Genomic DNA, 19,337 nt, shown 5'->3' with positions numbered 1-19,337 from the left:
ATTGAAGTGGGTGGTGAGATGTATGAAAATTAGAGAAAAAAAAAACCTAAGAAACCTTGAATTCTACCTAAGAAACCTTGAATTCTATCATTGAAGCAGTTGATATTTTTCTTCAAGATTTACCACGCAATCATTAAGGGTTGTGACAAAGGAAAAAGAAGAGCCTCAGTCATAAGAAGGGTTTGATTCATTCAAGCACATTGGTTGAACTCCAAGTGCTTGTGTTGAAGCTTGTGAGTGATTGTGAAGGAGGAGCATTTAATTTTTAAGGTAATCTATGGTAATATTTTCTCTTTACTTTCCCATTTGTTTAGATTGTAGGCTAGGTGTTATAAAACACCACAGTTGCACTTTGAGCAAACTGTAGGAATTTGAGTATGCCGTTTAATCAATATATATATATATATATATATTTCCTCAAGGGGGTGCTTGATAGAGAGATATGTGGTCTTTTTGTGGCAGGTGGTACATCATTTGAGGTTTGGTTTGAGAGCGGTGACTCTTTACATACGTGAATGCACGTGAACGTCTCTGGTTCATGCATATGGCATCTATTTTCTCTCTCCTCATTTAATAGATGCCATATCCACGGATTAGAGACGTTCACGTACATTCACGTACGTGAAGATTCACCGGACTCGTTTGATGCTCATTGTAGTTGGTATTACAAAATTTATACCATGCAATACACCTGAGCTGGATTTGAATCATAGTCCAAACGGTCATTTGCACTATAGACGTAGCTTAATTGACGAACCACATATATTTGGTGTTGTGCATTGTAGTTGGTTTTGCTATGGTTTGTTTGTTTTGAGATTTGTGTAACTCATGTAGATGCATGTTTGATCATAGCAACACATTGCAAGTTCATTGGTCTATTCTTTTTGGGAAGAATGTTGAGTGCCACTAATTCACCCTTTTCTCACTATACTAAATTGCAATGAAGCAGTGCGCCGAAATCATCCACTTTTTATCAGTATGTTATGTAAGACCTAATATATTGGATTTTTTTTTTTTTTTTTTTTTTTGGACTGGTGTTGCTTTAGTCTTTGGACCAATTAAGAGCTGCAATCAACTTGATCAATTTTTGGTTTCTACAACGACAACAATGACAAACTCAACCTTATCGCAACTTAATGGAGTCAGCTACATGGATCCAAACTAAACAAAGTATATAAATATATGGGTCTAAACAGAAAATGAGGATTGAAAAAGAATAAATAAAAAAAAAATGAAAGAAGAAAGTAAGTGGTAAGAAGACACTAAGCATGATACGAAAATCTTAGCTAAATGGGGTCGACTATATGGATTCTACTTGGTATTAGACCCAAAATATCCATGTCATTCATTAGAACTTCTCCTATTGTCATTTAGACTTGCCCTTAGCTCTTTTAGCTCCCTCAATCAGAATCATGTCATTCATCCTTATTGAAACTTCCCAGGGCCTCCTGTGAACATGATCATACCATTTCAAACAACTTCTTGAAGCTTATTGTTAATTGGTGCAACTCTCAAATTAGCTCTAATACTTTCATTCCGTACTTTATCTTTCCTAGTTTTTCCACACATCCATTTTAACATTCTCATATTTACAATACATAGCTTTGCACTATGACACTTCTTAACAACCTAGCATTTTGCTCTATACATTATAATTGGTTTTACAATAGTCCTATACAAATTTCCTGTAAGTTTTAAAGGAATATGCTTGTCACGCACTACTCTGGTCGCACCTCTCCACTTCATCCATCACACTTTAATTCTCTGTGAAACATCGTCTTACATATCAGCTTTTTTACTTTATTGATCCCAGATATCTAAGTCATTTTGCAGGTATCTCTCTTTACTCAATTTCACATCATTATCTATCATGGTGTGACTAAAATTGCTCCTCATATACTCCATCTTTGTCCTACTAATATTAAAACATCTTGCTTCCAAGGTTGATCACTATAGTTCTAACTTATCATTAATTCCCGCTTTTGTTTCATCCACCAAAATGATATCATCGACGAAGAGCATACACCACGGAACCACGTCTTGAATGCTCTTAGTTAGTTCATCCATGATTAGAGTAATAAAATACGGACTTAGAGCTGATCCCTAATGTAACTAATTTTAATTGGGAATTCCTTGCCTTGACCTTCCACAATTCTCACAGTAGTCACTATGCCCGCATACATATTTACATCCACATATTTACTCGACACATCTCTTTTCCTTATAATATGTCGGATTCAGTCTCTAGGGATTGTCATTGGCTTTTTCCAAGTTAATAAAGACCATATGAAAATCCTTTTTACTCTCTCCATATTTTTCCATAAGCCGCCTCGGTGAATAGATAGCTCATGTTGTGGACCTACCTAACATAAAGCCAAATTCGTTCACTAAGATATGAGTCTCTCATCTCAGATTGATTTCAATAACCTTCTCCCAAAGTTTCATAATGACTCATTAGCTTTATGCTTCTATAGTTATTGCAACACTTGATACCTTTATTTTTGTAGATCGGGACTACAAATGCTTTTCTTTTTTTCATCTGGCATATTCCTTGTGTGTCTAATCTTATTAAACATATTGGTTAACCAATGTTCTCCACAAACTCCTATGGTCTTCTACACTTCAATAATCTCATATTGGCATAGTGTTTTGCCTATTTTCATCTTTCTTAAAGATTCTTTAACTTTCGATACATTAACTTTTCCTATATATTTATGTCATGAGGTATCTTGTGGAATATTGCAATCGCCTACTCATTTTTATTTGAACTATCTCCATTTAGTATGTCACAAATATCTTCATTTAGTATGTCAAAAATATACTCATTTTTCGATTCTAATCGTTTAAAATCGAAAACTATTAGCCAAAATAATTAAATTAAATAAAATAACAAAACCGTAAGCTCAATAAAATGACTACAAACCATATAAAATCAATTAAATGAATAAAACCAAAAACCAACAAGAAACCAAAATCGAACCAATAAATAATTTGAAAGTAAAACTGACTACAAACCAAATAAAATCAATTAAACTGAATAACCAAAAAAGCAATAGAGGAACCGAAATTGAACCAATGAATAAATTGTAAAACCAAAACGGACTACAAATCTGTTTCGATTTAAGATCTTGAAACCGATTGATTTGAAATCGATTCGATTTCTATAGATTAAAATATGAAACAAACCATTTAAATTGACACCGAATCTATTAACTATTAACAACCTCATATTTAATCCCTAACCCTTCTGGTGGAGTAGGAACCCGGCTTCCAATGGTCGCTGTCGACCTAAACCACTTTAATTAAAAAAAGGGAAATTTAAACCTTAAACGTTAAATTATAATTTTAGAATAAGCTAAGCAACTAACTGTGTGTGGTCCACTTCTTATAAAACAAAGCCGTTTACTTTTATCATTATTCCAAGACTCCATCAAATGAATCCAACGGTCACAAAAGATTAAGGGATTCCGATCCAATGGGGTCAAAACTTTACAAATTAGTTCAAATATATTTTAAGGGTTAATCTAATATTTATATGTAATCATTAACCGACATGATTTAAGATACCAAAATCCATCTCGGGATCGGACTGAGACGATATTAATTCGATACCAATCCGCATCAAGTCAGATAGGACAGAAATACCCTTGATTATCATTAATAAAACATACTTTTTTACTTTATTACCCTTTGTCGGCATCAATTCAGCGATTCAGTTTCGGCCACGAAACGAGACCGGAGTTTGGATAGCGATAGGCCCGATAACGATCCGATCCGTTTCGGAAGAGTAACAAAACAGCTAAACGCGTATGAAGTTGGAACGCGTATGAAGAGGACCGAAGCCGAGACGAACAGAAACCGACGCGTCGTCTCCGCCGTCAGCTAGCCTAGTGTTCCAGGTTTCTATCAAAAATATCTTCTTTTTCATCCTTAATAATAGTAAATCCTTTTCTAAATTCCCAGAAAATTTTCCCTCTATTTCTCGATTATCTGATTCTGATTTCGATTCTGCTTTGTTGTAAGTTATTATGTTCTGGGTTAGATTTTTTTATATATATGTTTCTTTCAGTTGAATTTTTTGGGGTTTAATTGTTTTCTTTGGGTTTTTCGTGATTTTGAAGTAATGGGTGTGGATTATTTTTTACAGAAACTTTGAGTGTTGATCAAGAATCACGTCACTGTGAGTTGTTAAATTTTGGGGGTTTCGATCCTCTGAAGCTTTGAGCTTGAGGTTTTCCAGGGGAGGATTTGGGTTGGAGAAGTGATTAGGATTTTTGGTTGAAAAGGGTTTTGAAAATGAGTGATAATCTAATGGAGAAAGTCAATGCGTTCGGAGAACGCCTGAAGATCGGAGGAGCAGAAGTGGGTAGGAAGATGACTGCTGGTATGAGTTCTATGAGCTTCAAGATGAAGGAGCTTTTTCAGGGACCAAACCAGACTGAGAAGCTTGTGGAGGAGGCGACTGCTGAGACCTTGGACGAGCCAGATTGGGCCACCAACCTTGATATCTGTGACATGATTAATCAAGAGAAGATAAACAGTGTTGAATTGATTCGTGGAATCAAGAAGAGGATCATGTTGAATAACCCCAGGGTCCAGTACCTGGCTTTGGTCTTGCTGGAGGCTTGTGTGAAGAACTGTGAGAAGGCATTCTCGGAGGTTGCAGCAGAGCGAGTCCTGGATGAGATGGTGAAGCTTATTGATGATCCTCACACTGTCGTATATAATCGGAATAAGGCTCTTGTGCTTATCGAAGCTTGGGGTGAGTCCGCCAATGAACTGCGGTATTTGCCTGTTTATGAAGAAACTTATAAGGTAAGTAAAGTTTTTCTCACATATTGTTCATTATTTTAGTGCAAACATTTTTTTCAAACTGATTAAACCACTAGTTGCACTTGATTAATCAGGGAAAATACTTGGTCTCGCTCTAATATCATGAATCTAAGAGAGAATTTGTTCAACCATAATTTTGGTATATCCTTCAATTTCTGATTTGGAAATCACGGATATAAGAGAGAACTTGTTCAACTAGAACTTTGACATAACCTTCAATCTTTTAGAGAGAATTTGTTCAACTATAACTTTGACATAACCTTCAATTTCTTATTTGGAAATCACAGATATAAGAGAGAACTTGTTTAACTATAACTTTGACATAGCCTTCAATTTCTTATTTGGATTCTACCAAAAAAAATCTAATTTGGGTTGTCACTGTCGGGGACTCAGATTAATGTTTAACTGGAACATAGAACTTCTAAGAGTAACGATCTGCAGAAATAACTTGAAGAGATGAGGAAATAGAATGGTGCATAAAAAAGGGGATAACGGACAGAGACTGTCTTATTTGTATCTTATCACACAACTGGAGCTATATTTGCCACATGGCTGGTAACATATTTTATTGTGGTGAGGCCACATGGGCTTTGCCCCTTGTCAAAATCAAATTGATGAAAAGTGATTAAAAGTGATTAAAAGTCAACCTATTCTGGAATGATTCTGTAACATTAAAACTACAAGAGCTATACATGGTGGGCCTTATTATTGAATTAGGGCCCCAAATTTTTCACATGACCAATACATGGTGTTTTCCTTCCCATTCAGGTGTCTGGATTTGTCCAGTTGGCATGCCAAATGGCTGAAATTAGTTCACGAAGGTGTTTGGTAGGCTCTACACATATTTTGATAAACTATATAACCTGCATGTTCCCTGATTTCATCTTAATAGCATCTGATTTAAAAAATTAATGGTGATTGTTTCTTAATGAGGAATAATTAATTTAGGTGAAAATTGAACCATAATTATTGGCCCTATGGATCTTTCGGAAGTTCTTTGTGGATGACTTAGGATTAAATGTCTGAGAAATAGAAAAGATATTCTAAAATATCATGGGTTTTAGAAATTGAAGACTGGGGTTGTGAGGCTCTGATTCTTGATCCTGATTTGATCTGGATTAAGTGTGATTAAGGCATTTTTATTACCTTTATGTGCCCATCTCTTGGATTCTTAAAAATGTAGATCGAGTTATTGAACCCAAACTTTTTTTGGGTTTGAGCTTGTGGGTTATTAAAAAGTCTAGAGCTTGTTCTGATCTGACATGATTTGCTCTTTCTTTGTTTCCGTGTACTCCTCTCCCACTTCCCATTTTAGAGCTTGAAATCCAGAGGTGTTCGGTTCCCTGGCCGTGATGATGAGAGTTTAGCTCCAATATTTACTCCGCCACGTTCAGTCGTGGAATCAGAACCGAATACTACTCTAGCCCACCATATTCACCAAGGTGTTCCAACGCAAAATTTTTCAGCAGAGCAAACCAAGGAAGCATTTGATGTAGCACGGAACAGCGTTGAGCTTCTCTCAACGGTTTTATCCTCCTCTCCACAGCAAGATGTTTTGCAGGTAAGTTTATTATTAGTACATGTGAAATTAATAGTTTCTATTTTCTAAACTTTTTATGAATCTGTAACCTGTAAAATCATTAAGTGTAAATCTATTGTTGATTTGTTCTACATATATTGCATGTAAGCATTTGTAGGGCATTCAGTTGTTGGGATGTGGCTTCTAGATCTTTGATTCTTAAATTTGAAAGATTGGATGAACCTAGCGGTCCTAGCCTGCATGCAATTGACTTATCTTTTGTGGTCCTCTTCTATTACAGTAGTGATATTACTTGAACAACTGGTTTGGAACTTTCAACTGAGTTGATATTTTTTCCCCTGAGATTTGTTAGTGTTTCATCACTACCAGTATGTCTTGTCTCTCTGGTACAACCTCCTAGTATTAGGAACATATGATTATGGTAGTGTCAGTCACTGCTTTTTGTTTTTGAAGTTTGAAAGGATGAAAGCTAATCCAATGTACATTATGTATGTGTTAATCTGGTTATAGAGGAATCTTTTGTTGAATTGAACCATTCAGCCACTGCCACCTCAGTTCTTAAAGAAACTGTAGATCCCTTATTGAAGTTATTTTGGTTGTCTAATGGTTCCACGGTTCAAATAATCTGTGTAGCGATATGATTATTTAGAATATAGAATTTGATATGACATATTAAAGCCATTTAGCTAACGCAAAGGGTACGTGCAGTGTAGTTGCAAGGACTCTAAGACTCTTATTAGCTGGGTAGGGATATGGGGATGTCTTGGGCAATTAAAGTTACAAACTGAATATATTTTTGACTTTGTTATGGACTTATGATTACAGTTTGCTATGGACGTGTTAACTGATACTCTGATTGTCAGATTGTCTAACCAGGTGGTCTATTAATCATTGGTAAATTGTTATCTTGAATGCCCCAGGAGGTGCAGGATGCTGTTGGCAGGGTTAATTTGGTTGATAAATGAAGTGGGTTTGAATTTTGGTAATCTGGGTGACAAATATTTTTTGAGTAGGGGAACTGATAAGCATATGAGTAATTTTAAATTATATCCAGTCATCCATGAGTCCCCAGGTACAGCAGTTTATGTTGAATTTTATGCTTTCGTTAATCACAAAATGATTTATCCTAGAAAAGCCTTTGATCTCATGAAATAGTTCCATATCTGAGAGAGCCTTTTTTGGAACACTCGTTTCTCTATGTTTTGGAAAATTCATTACGAGTACTAGTACACAGCCAGCAGTTACCCAAATAGGTACAGTTACGGCATCAGCACCCAATTGACACTTCCCTACCTGGTTCATTTTGGTCCCATTCAGAAAATCTTCTCCCTTGTCTTTGAACAAACTCCTCGGACAATGACACCCATTAAACTGTCTACCATCATTTCCTTCCCATTCTTTCCAAATGATAGCAGAAAGTGGCCTCCCAAACCACTTGAGCCCTACCATTTCTTTCAAATGATTGTGAAATGTATGACCTACCTCCTGTCTAAGTGGTCCAGCCTTGTGCAAATGTCAACTTGATCAGTTATGCGTCGAGTCAATTAGGGATTTTTCCCCCTTTTTTTTGGGTTTAATTTGTATTCTTTACTTTATTCTTGCATATCCATAGGAGTCATAGGAGATGGAGTTGTGGAAATGTTTAAGTTTGAGTAGGTTTACTTTTTGTTGCAAGTAACCAATGAACAGAGAGAATGAAATGAAACAAAAAAAAATTTGATTTTATCGTCGGCTGCCAAGAGCTGTGGTGAGCAACCCTTTATCACCTCTGATCTTCTCTCTCTCATTTCAGGTGCAATCTTCACACACCTTCCTTCATTCCCCTTTCATCTTGTTTCATCTCTTGCTCCTTCAAGCTATTTTCCCTTTTTACTGTTGATACCTTGTTCTGTTGTTAATTTGGAGTACAGGAAGAGAGACATCGATCTCTCTCAGGTCTTCCCCTGTCACCCTCAAACTTTGGGGCTTTGCATCCTACCTTAGGGAGATTCTATATATGGAATGAGTGCTTAAGCTGGCTGTGAATGTGAACTGCAGAATTTTTTTCAGACTTGGTTTTCCTTCCGCCATTTTCGGTTTCAGTTGTGAACAAACTATTATTTGTTAGTTAGTTTGGGCACTTGTCGACTGGGATCAAGAGACTCATGCATTGCCATTCCCTGTTCAAATCCTAGGTTGCGTCATGATCTCATGAAGGAGCACCTCTCCTTTTATTCTGATTCATTCGAAAGGTTGAAGATGTTGTCTTCTCTTATTCACAATTAACCCCATGTGCTGTAATTACATTAATACCCTCATTTTATGTTTTTTTCTTTTTTGGGTTTTGTTTTATCCTCTCATATAATTTCAAGAAACACATCTCCCTATCAAATTTTATTTCCTATCTCGTCCTTGAGTCTGTTTCTTACTTAAATGGGGATGATGCAGTTACACATTGGGTTTAGTCTTAGGTTTATCTTTTGTTGTTATTATTTTTTATTTATTAGTTCCTTTACAGGCGGGCTACTAACAGTTCCACACCTTCTCAAATTTGGAGAGTTTTAGTCTAGGATGAACTCTTCCCTAACTTACAGTAGGAGTTCTTTTCTGTCTTGAATCCTTTTTTCCATATATATGTGAGCACCGATGGAGTTTCTAGAATGAAATCAATTAAATTAAGTTTGGTGAATGTTACCATGGTTTGCCAGCTGGCCGTGCTGTCTCTCTTCCTTCTCTGATTCGTCTTTGGTTGCGTCCATCTCAGATTAGTTTTCCCTTCCCTAATCTCCTCCTCTGCCCTATTCCCTCTTTCCTGTTCGGTTCTTCTACCGTACTCTGTGTGATACCTACTACCAATTAATTAGGGATCTCCCTTGTTCCTCTTCCTTTCATTTTGAAATTTTGTATGGTGAACATTAATGTAGAACTAGAATCACAAGTGATCCTAATCCCAGGAAGGATCTGAAATTCTGGCTGAATAGAGAAGATGTCCTCCAATGGGCTTGGTTCTAGCTCTCAAACACCCTCGCACAAAAAACAAATAAAAGGGAAATAAGAAAAGAAAGAGAATTCGATGGAGGATTGAGAAAGGGGAAGAATAACTAGTGAATGGGCATCTCACCTAACTACATCCCACAGAACAATAGCATAAGCCATCTTTTTTTTTCATTAATAAATTCTTGTTCAATGTTGTAGCCCCTTACAAACTTATATAGAAGACTCAAAACTGACTCAAACACTAAAAAGGAAAGTCCTAACCCAATCCTTAACTAATTGAGAAACCTAAACTGACTAGAAAACTGAAATAACAAAGGAAATAGATTCAAAACAGGACTCTAACTAAACTAATGAATTAAATCACGTTTTCCTACTTTCTACCCATATTTTATGCCTATTAAAGTGACCCATTACAAAGGAAACCTATGGGATCAAAAGCCCAACATATAGATAACCCAACCTAAGGCTTATTTACAATAAAATAAGCCCATTAAATGACTTCTTTGCATCAATTCGCCCTCTCTTGGAAAAAATTCATCATCGAATTTTGTAGTGTGAGGGTGATTATAGCAATGTGCACGTCTCTCTTCAAGCTGTAGAAAAATTCAGGTAGCTCTTTGATAATAAAGATGTAGTCTAGAATGTGAGGAGCTCGATCTTCAAAATACTTTAATGGGTTGACGAATTCTACATGATTAGCTTCAACAACCCCAAATTTATCCATGGGATCATCCACATGATCGCCTTCAACCACTGTGTTCTTGACTTCTACAATTTCAATCTCAAGATCCTTAGGATTAATGATCTTCATCTTGGCTATTCACAGTCATCACAGTTATTGTAGTGTCAAGTTCTTCATTCTCAACCTCATTGTCCATTGTGGCAACCTTGTTGCTTTCGAATTCTTCCACATGAGTCTCATTGATGGGAACATCAATGACTAGCTCTTTCTTGACAATAGGAATTGCTGGAATTTCTTCAACACTAACCTCAGCTTTTGACTCTAGCTCATTGGTTGGAGGTGTCTTCTCTTGTTGCTCATTTGCAATTTGTTGCAACATAATGGCCACGTGGTTAAACAATTCCTTCATACTCTTGTCACCTGTGGGTGGCTTCTGGGGGTGTAATTGGAGGGAACTTTGGTGGAGGGAAGTAAATATTTCGTTCACGTTTAGATAGGTACATGCCTGCCAACTCATACTCCATCTCGTCCCCAAGTTCTAGGCTCATGCTTTTGAGCTTGAAGTTTCCTTTCATGGACTCTCCACTGTATTTGAACACAATCACTCATATGGGAGCGAACATATTGAAATCATTGTGCCTCTGTCAGGTTGTAAGAATCAAAGTAGATGTACAATTATTTTACCCGTTCGAGGAAGATGTATGAAGAAAGTTTCTTACAAAATTCATATGGCTCTATCCTTGGTTTGGCCAGGCTCCTAATCCTAGGCAAGATCTGAAATTCTAGCTGAATAGAGAAGATGTCTTCCAATAGGCATGGTTCTAGCTTTCAAACACTCTCTCACAACAAACAAATAAAAAGAAAATAAGAAAAGAAAAAGAAACGATGGAGAATTGAGAAGGGGGAAGAGGAACTAGTGAATGAGCATCTCACCCTCAAGTTTAGGCATCTCACTCAACTGCATCCCAAAGCATAACAGCATAAGCCATCTTTTTTTTCATTAATAAATTGGTGTTCAATGTTGTAGCCCTTTACAAACTTATATAGAAGACTCAAAACTGACTCAAACATTAAAAACGAAAGGCCTAACCCAATCCTTAACTAATTGGGAAACCTAAACTGACTAGAAAACTAAAATAACAAAGGAAATAGACTCAGATCAAGACTCTAACTAAACTAATGAATTATATCCCGCTTTCCTACTTTCTACTCATATTTTAGGCTCATTAAAGTGGCCCATTACAAAGAAAACCCATGGGATCAAAAGCCCAATACATACATAAACCAACCGAAGGCTTATTTGCAATAAAATAAACCAATTAAGTGACTTATCTGCATCAAACATAATCCTAGGGGCAACCAAAACCCCAGTTTGGATCTGCTGACCCTATCAGTTGTGAGAACCAAACATATCTTCTTGATTAGTTCAGTTCTTACTGTCCTACCAGATTCAGAGAGTTTGCTTGATGTATTTAGTTGATTATTGGATCTATTGTCGAATGCTCTCAAGAGGTTTATGGGTTAGAGATCTCCTGAGTTTTCAGATTGCTTGGAACTTGCATGAGATAGTTTTCTCATCCGGAACTGGGTATGGTTTCACTGGGTACTGTTTGTTGTGAGGTTGAAGACAACCTCTCGTGATATCGTTTAATCCTATTGCTATAATTATGATAAACCCCCTCCTTTGGAACTTTGGTACTATTGTGTCCCCTACTTCAATTTAATTACCAGAATACTCCTTTCCAAATTCTATTTACTGTTGGGTCCTTTCATTTATTTACTTATAAGATGCTGAAGTGCCCCATAAATTACAGAACTGCCATTATCATCGTTATTTAAGTTGCTTGTCATCTGGGTGGACCCATAGTGACTCCTAATCAGGGTTATTGAACCCGGGATCACATCAGGTCTAAATTGTTATAATCTATGAGATTGGCACTGCCTTTAAAGTCTTGAATTGTTTGTTAACTGTGGGCCCATAGTGACCCAAAATTGGAGTTATTGAACCTGGGATCACATCAGAACTCTTCTACAGACAGTGGCATTATCGATTCTACTTGGAACCTGCGTATGTACAACTTTCAGTAACTTAAACATAAATGAGCAGCGGAAAAACAAATGACAAGTAATTTTCTCTTCCATGCTGCACAGTACAAGTCCTCTGGGAATTTTGAATCCCTCCCTTGCAGCATTCTCCACTGTTAGTGGCGTATTCAGTAGTTTTGCCATATTAAGAAAGCCATCTAATTTTTTCATTAACAGGTGCCGCACAATTTCTGGAAATGCGATGCCTCTTGACTAAATTGATTTGTAGAAAATCTCGCTGAGAAATTCCCTGATTCACTTCTGTATCACATTCTTGTATCATCACCCTGGCTTATTCTACATACTCTTCCATGTTTTCCCATTATTAAGATATCAACCTAACTTCCCAATCATCTGGATTTTGTCCCATACATTTCATACTCTCCTGGAGCTCTGCATTTCTACCCATTCACCCACTAGGGCTTCCTTGTTAGTATAGATTGGTATTTGATACTTCATTGGTTCTTCCTACACCAGAAATTGGACTGAAATTTGACTAGTTTTAATCCCTTTTCACTATTAATGCATTCCTAACCTTTCTAGAGAGAGCTCAAAAATATAATGCCATCTTACCTTTGAACGTGAAGAGGTTTTAATCGGGTTCTTTATCTGAATTTCTGCCAAAGGAGGTTCAAACAATTAAAGGAACAGATTTTTTTTTTTTTTTTAATAAATTTGATATAGAACATGAAAGAAAATTTGATTACTGGGAGTAACAGTACAGAAACTTGTATCGATAGGATTGCATGATCCATATTCATATCGATTGTGACCATTCTGATCTGTCATATGTTGTTGATTTGACCCTCATAATGTGGCATTGGCATTATGAGGGATTATAGTCTTCTTCTTTATGACTTGTTTCCAAGGGTGGACCTTGGTGCAACGGTAAGGTTGCTCCATTGTGACCTAGTGGTCATGGGTTTGAATTGGGAAACAACTTCTCTTAGAAGCAGGGGTAAGGCTGCGTACGTTATGACCCTTTCCAAACCTTGCAGTGGTGAGAGACTCATGCACTGTGTACGCCCTTTATGACATTGTTTATTTTTTGACACTTTCCTTTCCCAATTAATTAATAATAATAATAAAAAAAAGAAAGAAAAAAAGAATTATTGTTAAAATATTTATGTTCTGGCCTTCTTGGAACTATCAACTTCAGCTGCTTTAAAAAAGAATGTAATGCAGTGGGAGGTTAGATAGTGCACTCATTACTAGGGTCATTCTTCTTCTTAGTGATAAATGTCTTCTCTTCCAACTTGCAACTCAAATTTGAATCCTTTCAACAGTATGGTTCCTACTGGACAAAGACATTGTTTAGCATTATTATGTTTTGGGCAAGGATCATGTCATTACCTTGAGAAACCTACCCTAGTTATCGTTGTGTACCTTGTTTGGGGAGAACTCAACTCAGCTGGGACTTCATCCCAATGCTGTCCCAAGAGAAGTGGCCGAGTTATGACCTAAACTTTGGCATTCAACCCCCCCCCCCCCTTTTTTCTTTCTTTATGCCAATATGCCAACCTTAGATTCAAACCTACATCTTCATGTTGGCACCCTGATTTTCTATTCTACTATTGCACCAGTTGATGGCCCCTTTAAATAGGTAACACTGTAATGAGGTTGAGTATTGGATGCTTTTAATTGGGAATTTTTGTGACTGGACAGCCTGTACCAGTCCCAAAGATTCCCAGATATGGGATAAGGATTCTAGAACAGAAATGGGGATAGTCTCTTCTTATGATTCAGGACATATGGATACAGGTGTTCCAGCCAAGCTGACAATGTTGTTTCTCTTACCCATACCTTGCCTAATTCAGTAAAAGAAAATCTTTTATTTATGAAATTTATTACTGTGTGTTTACCTACAGTGCACCATATATATATTTTTGTTGGATATTAAATACATAAATATTTGGGAATTGATTGGAATGGGAAACTTTATACCCTAGAAGTATGCTCTAAGATAACTGGTATTGGTATTATATGCTGTCAACAAGGTTCACATTGTTCTGGTATTAGGGGTATCATTGACGGTTTGTCAAAGATCTTACGGCTTGTTAGTTGTTGCTCAAGACAGGAAACCAGGGAAACCGTTGGGCTGCCCAGTGAGAATAAATTCAAGTGCTATGAGTTAAAAGTTGCATCTGTCCCAAAGGAACTGGTTTTCCTATAACTCAACTTCATTGATGGTGGAGAAAGAAATGGAAGAACAGATTCTGAAGAAAACATAAAATATATATATATATATATATATATTTCCAAAGATTTTCTATACCCAACTCAGGAGAGAATTCTATTTCTTCCTGAACCAAAAATTGCAAATGTTCGATTGACAAAATTCTTTTGGATGAACAACAGTAATCTTGAATAGTTTGCCGGAACCAATATAATTCGTGCATTTGTTTCTTGTATCCCTCATCATATGGTTGATTGCTTCTTCCAAATATTAGTTCAACAACTGAACGAATGGTCTTGGGGCTTCCTGGTGTTGATAATTAGAAATTTGACGGCCTTAGCTTCACCAAAAATGTTGATTTTACCCTTTTTTTTTTTTTTTTTTTTTAAAGGTTAATAGCTAATTACGATTGGTGCTTCCAAATGATGATCCCTTGGAGAAACTCCAAAAAAAGCACCGAGCATAATTATTGAAAGGAAGTCAATACATTTATTTTCATCGCCTAGCAGTATCCCAACAACTTTATTTTCTGCCACATGGCATGGTAGAAATTCTGTCTGTTGGATATCTAGAGAATGGTACAGATTGTCTATATGTTGAATTTCGGACCGAAATTCAGTATAAACTCTCGTATCTAGCATACTGCTTGCTTGTGTATCAATGTGCACCACTCAGGTAGTCTGGTACACCCTTCTGGTAGTCCCTGATTTTTCAATGCTTTGTTTTGCAAACTTGACAAATTCGCTTTGGGCTGAAATTTGACTTCTGAGTATGGGTAACTTGAGGTCTTAACTGTATTGTCAACAAAATCTTAACAATACTGCCATGTGGAAGTTAGTAAGGGCATGTGCAGAGCAAATCAGAAGTAGTGTGGTGAGACCCTGCCCCCGTACATAAAAAGGGTCACTATTCTCTGTTGGCTGGTAAATAAATCCTTCCCTTGCTAGAGACCAGAAATGCCAGTCAAAATCTCCTGATGTGTGTCAAAAACCTTTCGCTTTTTCTCCTTTTTTTTTTTTTTTTTTGGGGGTTTGTCGTTGGGGGGGGGTGGGAAGAAAAGAAAACAAATGCAAATCCTGAACCGGCTAGCCTGGAAAGCAGCTTAGCGGTTTTAACTGGAGCCATAGCTATCTCAATACTCTTACAGGTACTATTGGTTAGTTCTTGGCCGTCTTTCTGTGTGTGATACACTAGATGTATATCTGATTTTCTGTACATTTATGGTTAGTGTGGGTTTCATGTTCATTAACCGACTGGATGTGCAGGATTTGTGTTACAATTCTATCTTTGGTTTTAATGAGGGATATTAATAAGTGTTGTGTATGTGTAGACTGGATGTATATCTGTACATTTATGGTTGGTGTGGGTGCATATGCGTATATTTGTACATTTATGGTTGGTGTGGGTTTCACGTTCATTACCTGTCATATGTGCAGTATTTGTACATTTGTACATATGTGCAGTATTTGTGTTACAATTCTACCTTTGGCTGTAAAGAGGGGATATTAATTAGTGTATGTGGGTGAGTGTTACAATTCTATCTTTGGCAGTAAAGAGGGATGTTAATAAGGTTTCAAGTACCTTGGCCTCTAAAATATGCACCTAGTTGTCAAGGTGAATAGGTGATCCGTGGTGCCCGCCTAATCGTTATCTAGGTGCCTAAGGTGTGCAGTCTATGACTACATATAATATAGCAATGACAAGTTTATAATCATGCCTATGTGCAACATAGAAGCCATGTCAATGCAATATGAAGTGCCAACAAGATGTGCCTTCGCCTTGGACCCAAGATTGAGCCTGGATGCCTACGTCTTGACAACTATGACTTGCACTCACGCTCATGTGAAAAATATATCAGCTGCAGAAACATAACTCTACCTTTTAAAGGAGAAAGAAAAAAGAAAAAGAGGACACAGTTTTGTTCCGCTGGTGCTGAGAGTTTGAAAGTCACCATCCTCCACCCCGCAAAAAAGAGTGCTGGATTTTGTGTGGAGAAACTCTACATAACCATTCATTCAATCTTTCCTAATTCTATACTGTACTGAGATTGTACATTAATGTTTCTATAATCCATACAAATCTTGAACTTTATTTTCTGTCTATGCATTGATTTTTTTGAAATCCCCCCTGAATACCATGCACAGGATGACTTGACAACAACACTTGTACATCAGTGCCGCCAATCCCAATATTCTGTCCAGATGATAATCGAGACTCCTGGTGACAATGAAGCCTTGCTCTTTGAAGCATTGAATGTGAATGATGAGATTCAAAAGGTCCTCTCTAGATATGAGGACCTTAAAAAGCCTAATGCAGTCCCACCTGAACCCGAACCTGCCATGATACCTGTTGCCGTTGAGCCTGATGAATCCCCACGGGTTAGCAAAGAAGATGCACTGATCAGAAAACCTCCCGGTTCTCGAGGCAGTGCCCGGGTGGGTGAGGATGATATGATGGATGATCTTGATGAGATGATATTCGGAAAGAAAGGTGGGGGCACATCTGAAGGTGGTCAGGATCCTAAGAAACATTCATCCTCGAAAGATGATCTTATCACTTTTTGAATTTTCTCCTTACTGTGTGCTCCATGTTTTAGCCCAATGCGGGCCCTATCATGTGTTGATATTAAAATGGTCTTGTAGATGATAAAGACTTACAGACTGGTGATATCTAGGCTGGATTCAGTTTTTTTTTCCCCCTCTATTATTGCACATTTTATGTAATTTATCCATGTTTGACAGTGATAGTGGCTTGACATAATACAGAATATTTCTATACAAATTTGTCTCTCCCATTAATTCATTTGCTGATTTGATTGGATGCACAGCACAGAAGAGCTAAACTTTCTGTGCTAAACTTGAAGGCTTGCAATTGGCCTGTTCATGCTTAAAGGCACAAGGGACATTACACTGGTGACTTGTTAGTCATCGGCCAATTAGCATCTCAGCTTTGTTCTCCTCAGGATCCTTTTTGTTCCAATGCTTTTTCTTCAGCGTTCTTTTTATTTGCCAGTTGTAATGTTTCATTTCTCCCCAAACTGGGGCCTCCATCCCCACACCCACCCTTTGCTGTTGAAAAGAATTGGTTGATGGTTGCTATTCCCTCTCCTCTGATCTTTTCTTGATTCGACTGTAAGCCTTCCCTTTTGTCTTTTATTTCTCTCATGTTCAGTTATTCTACTTCTTTTCGTTTGTTCTCCCTTTTTAGGATTCATTTTACTCAATTAGGAGGAAACTTGGCATTAGGCCCATCTCGTGCTTAGTCATTTAGGCCTTCATGTGTATACATCGCTGCTTTACTTTTTCAGTTTCTCTTTCTCTCTTGTTCATTCTTACTCGGGGTGTCAACAGCCCTAATAATTGGCAATGAACTAATCATTTTCTCTATATTAAATCCTAAATGTGGGGTTTCCTTTGTTTGACTTCCATTCCCTTTCAATTGCATCCCTTTCCTCCTCTCCCTTGTGTGCCTAAAGTGCTATATGAGGTAGGAGTGTGTGGTTAAAGAAATCCATGCTAAATGTTTGACAAAAATTACCACTTCCTTACTAAGTCTAAGCTTAAAGAAAATAGAGTGAGGATCAAACTGCACATGTAAAAAAATGAGAAGTATGTTCAAAGGCCATGATGTGGCACTAGAACCCCAAAAGGTTTCCAAATCTATTGTATCACTCCAAACTTCTTCAATCCTCCATCCCCTCTCCGTGGCTTGCTTCAGTCCAAGTAGAAGAGCCCTTGTGCTTGCTTCAATGTGATCTCTTGTCATCACATAATTTGCAATTAATGAGATACAGTTATCCTTTCGAAATATGTAGTTAGCCTAACCAAATAATTTAGGTTTTTTTTTTTTTTTTTTTCATGAATGGTTGAGGAAATTAATATAACGTTGGTGTTAGGGAGTGGGGGTATTCTGTTTGGAGGGGTAGGGGTGTGTGACACCGTCTCACAAAGAGATCGGTTTTGGGTTCTTGCACTATTCCAGAAACCCACATTCCTCAAGATGGTCATAGGGTTGGGTTTTTCATTTGAAAGGTAACCTTATTCCTGTGGAGCCAAATAAAATGGTAGACAATAATAAAGTATTAAAAAAAAAAAAAAATTCAGGTGAGTGGTAGAGATAATGTTTTTTCTTCTTTTTTTTTTTTTTTTAATGAGAAAAGAAATTAAATTAGGTAGAGTAGTTAAACATGGTAGTCATATGACCTAGATGGAGTTGGGTGATCGATGCAGAAGTCACCCATTGTTTGACAAACAGTACTCTCTCATCGTCTGGTCTAAATTGGAAACATACTTGAGTACTACAATTATATGGATTCAATCAGTAAATGAAAGGTACTTATAGGCCATGGGCTAAGGTTAGTTGATTGTAGTAGGGTTCCCAAAACAGCATCATTGCTCCAAACTTCGTCTATTCTCCATCCAGCATGCTTGACGTGGTCTAGCCCGTGAAGGAAGGCCTATGCACTCGCTTCATTTGGGTTTCCTATTGACACATAGTTAGCCATAAGTGAGATACAAGTGTTGTGATGTAAGATGCAATATGCCCAGCCAATCAGATTGTGGGAGTCATCTTTATGGGTGGAGCAAATTAGAGTGTATTCCTTGGTAGGCCGGAGAGGTAAGATGTGCCAGGTATGGGATTCCATAGGTGGGTTCCCGACAAAGTGTATCCATTGGAAGATATTGTGTGTTATCTCAGCCGAGCCTTGGTGGGTCTTTACCTAGAACAACCTTATTCCTATGAGACCATATGATGTAACAGTTGATGATAAAGAAAGAGAAAAAAAAATTTCTTTGAGAGAGGAATTCTAGAAGTTAGCTTTAAAAAAATATATGATCAAAGCTGGCTGGGAATTGATTGTGGGATGTAAAAGTTCGATTCTAAGGCCCAATGCGCAAGCAACCCAAATTCATTTGGTGAAATCACAAGTAAAGAAAAGATGTCACATTGATTCATAATGTAGATGGCAAAGGTCACATACTAGATATATTGACATCCAATGGTGCAATCGGTCCTTAGTTGAAAATCCTCATTGGGCCATTCTC

At 37.3% G+C, this 19,337-nt stretch overlaps 1 protein-coding gene across 2 annotated transcripts; it reads left to right on the top strand.

Moving 5' to 3' along the window:
• Positions 1 to 3,748: 3,748 nt before the first annotated feature.
• On the top strand, positions 3,749 to 17,073 carry LOC122070302 (TOM1-like protein 1). 2 transcript variants are annotated; one of them, XM_042634426.1, is made up of 4 exons: positions 3,749 to 3,899; positions 4,148 to 4,815; positions 6,149 to 6,394; positions 16,437 to 17,073. In XM_042634426.1, the coding sequence occupies exons 2-4, from the start codon at positions 4,297 to 4,299 to the stop codon at positions 16,854 to 16,856; spliced, it is 1,185 nt and encodes a 394-aa protein (XP_042490360.1). In that variant the 5' UTR covers positions 3,749 to 3,899; positions 4,148 to 4,296; the 3' UTR covers positions 16,857 to 17,073. The 2 variants fall into 2 exon arrangements, with proteins under 2 accessions (XP_042490360.1, XP_042490361.1); XM_042634427.1 differs by having other exon boundaries at positions 3,877 to 4,018.
• The last annotated feature ends 2,264 nt before the right edge of the window (positions 17,074 to 19,337 follow it).

This window comes from Macadamia integrifolia, unplaced genomic scaffold (genome assembly GCF_013358625.1).
Source record: "Macadamia integrifolia cultivar HAES 741 unplaced genomic scaffold, SCU_Mint_v3 scaffold876, whole genome shotgun sequence".
NCBI lineage: Eukaryota > Viridiplantae > Streptophyta > Magnoliopsida > Proteales > Proteaceae > Macadamia > Macadamia integrifolia.
This window is presented reverse-complemented; position numbering and strand designations above follow the sequence as displayed.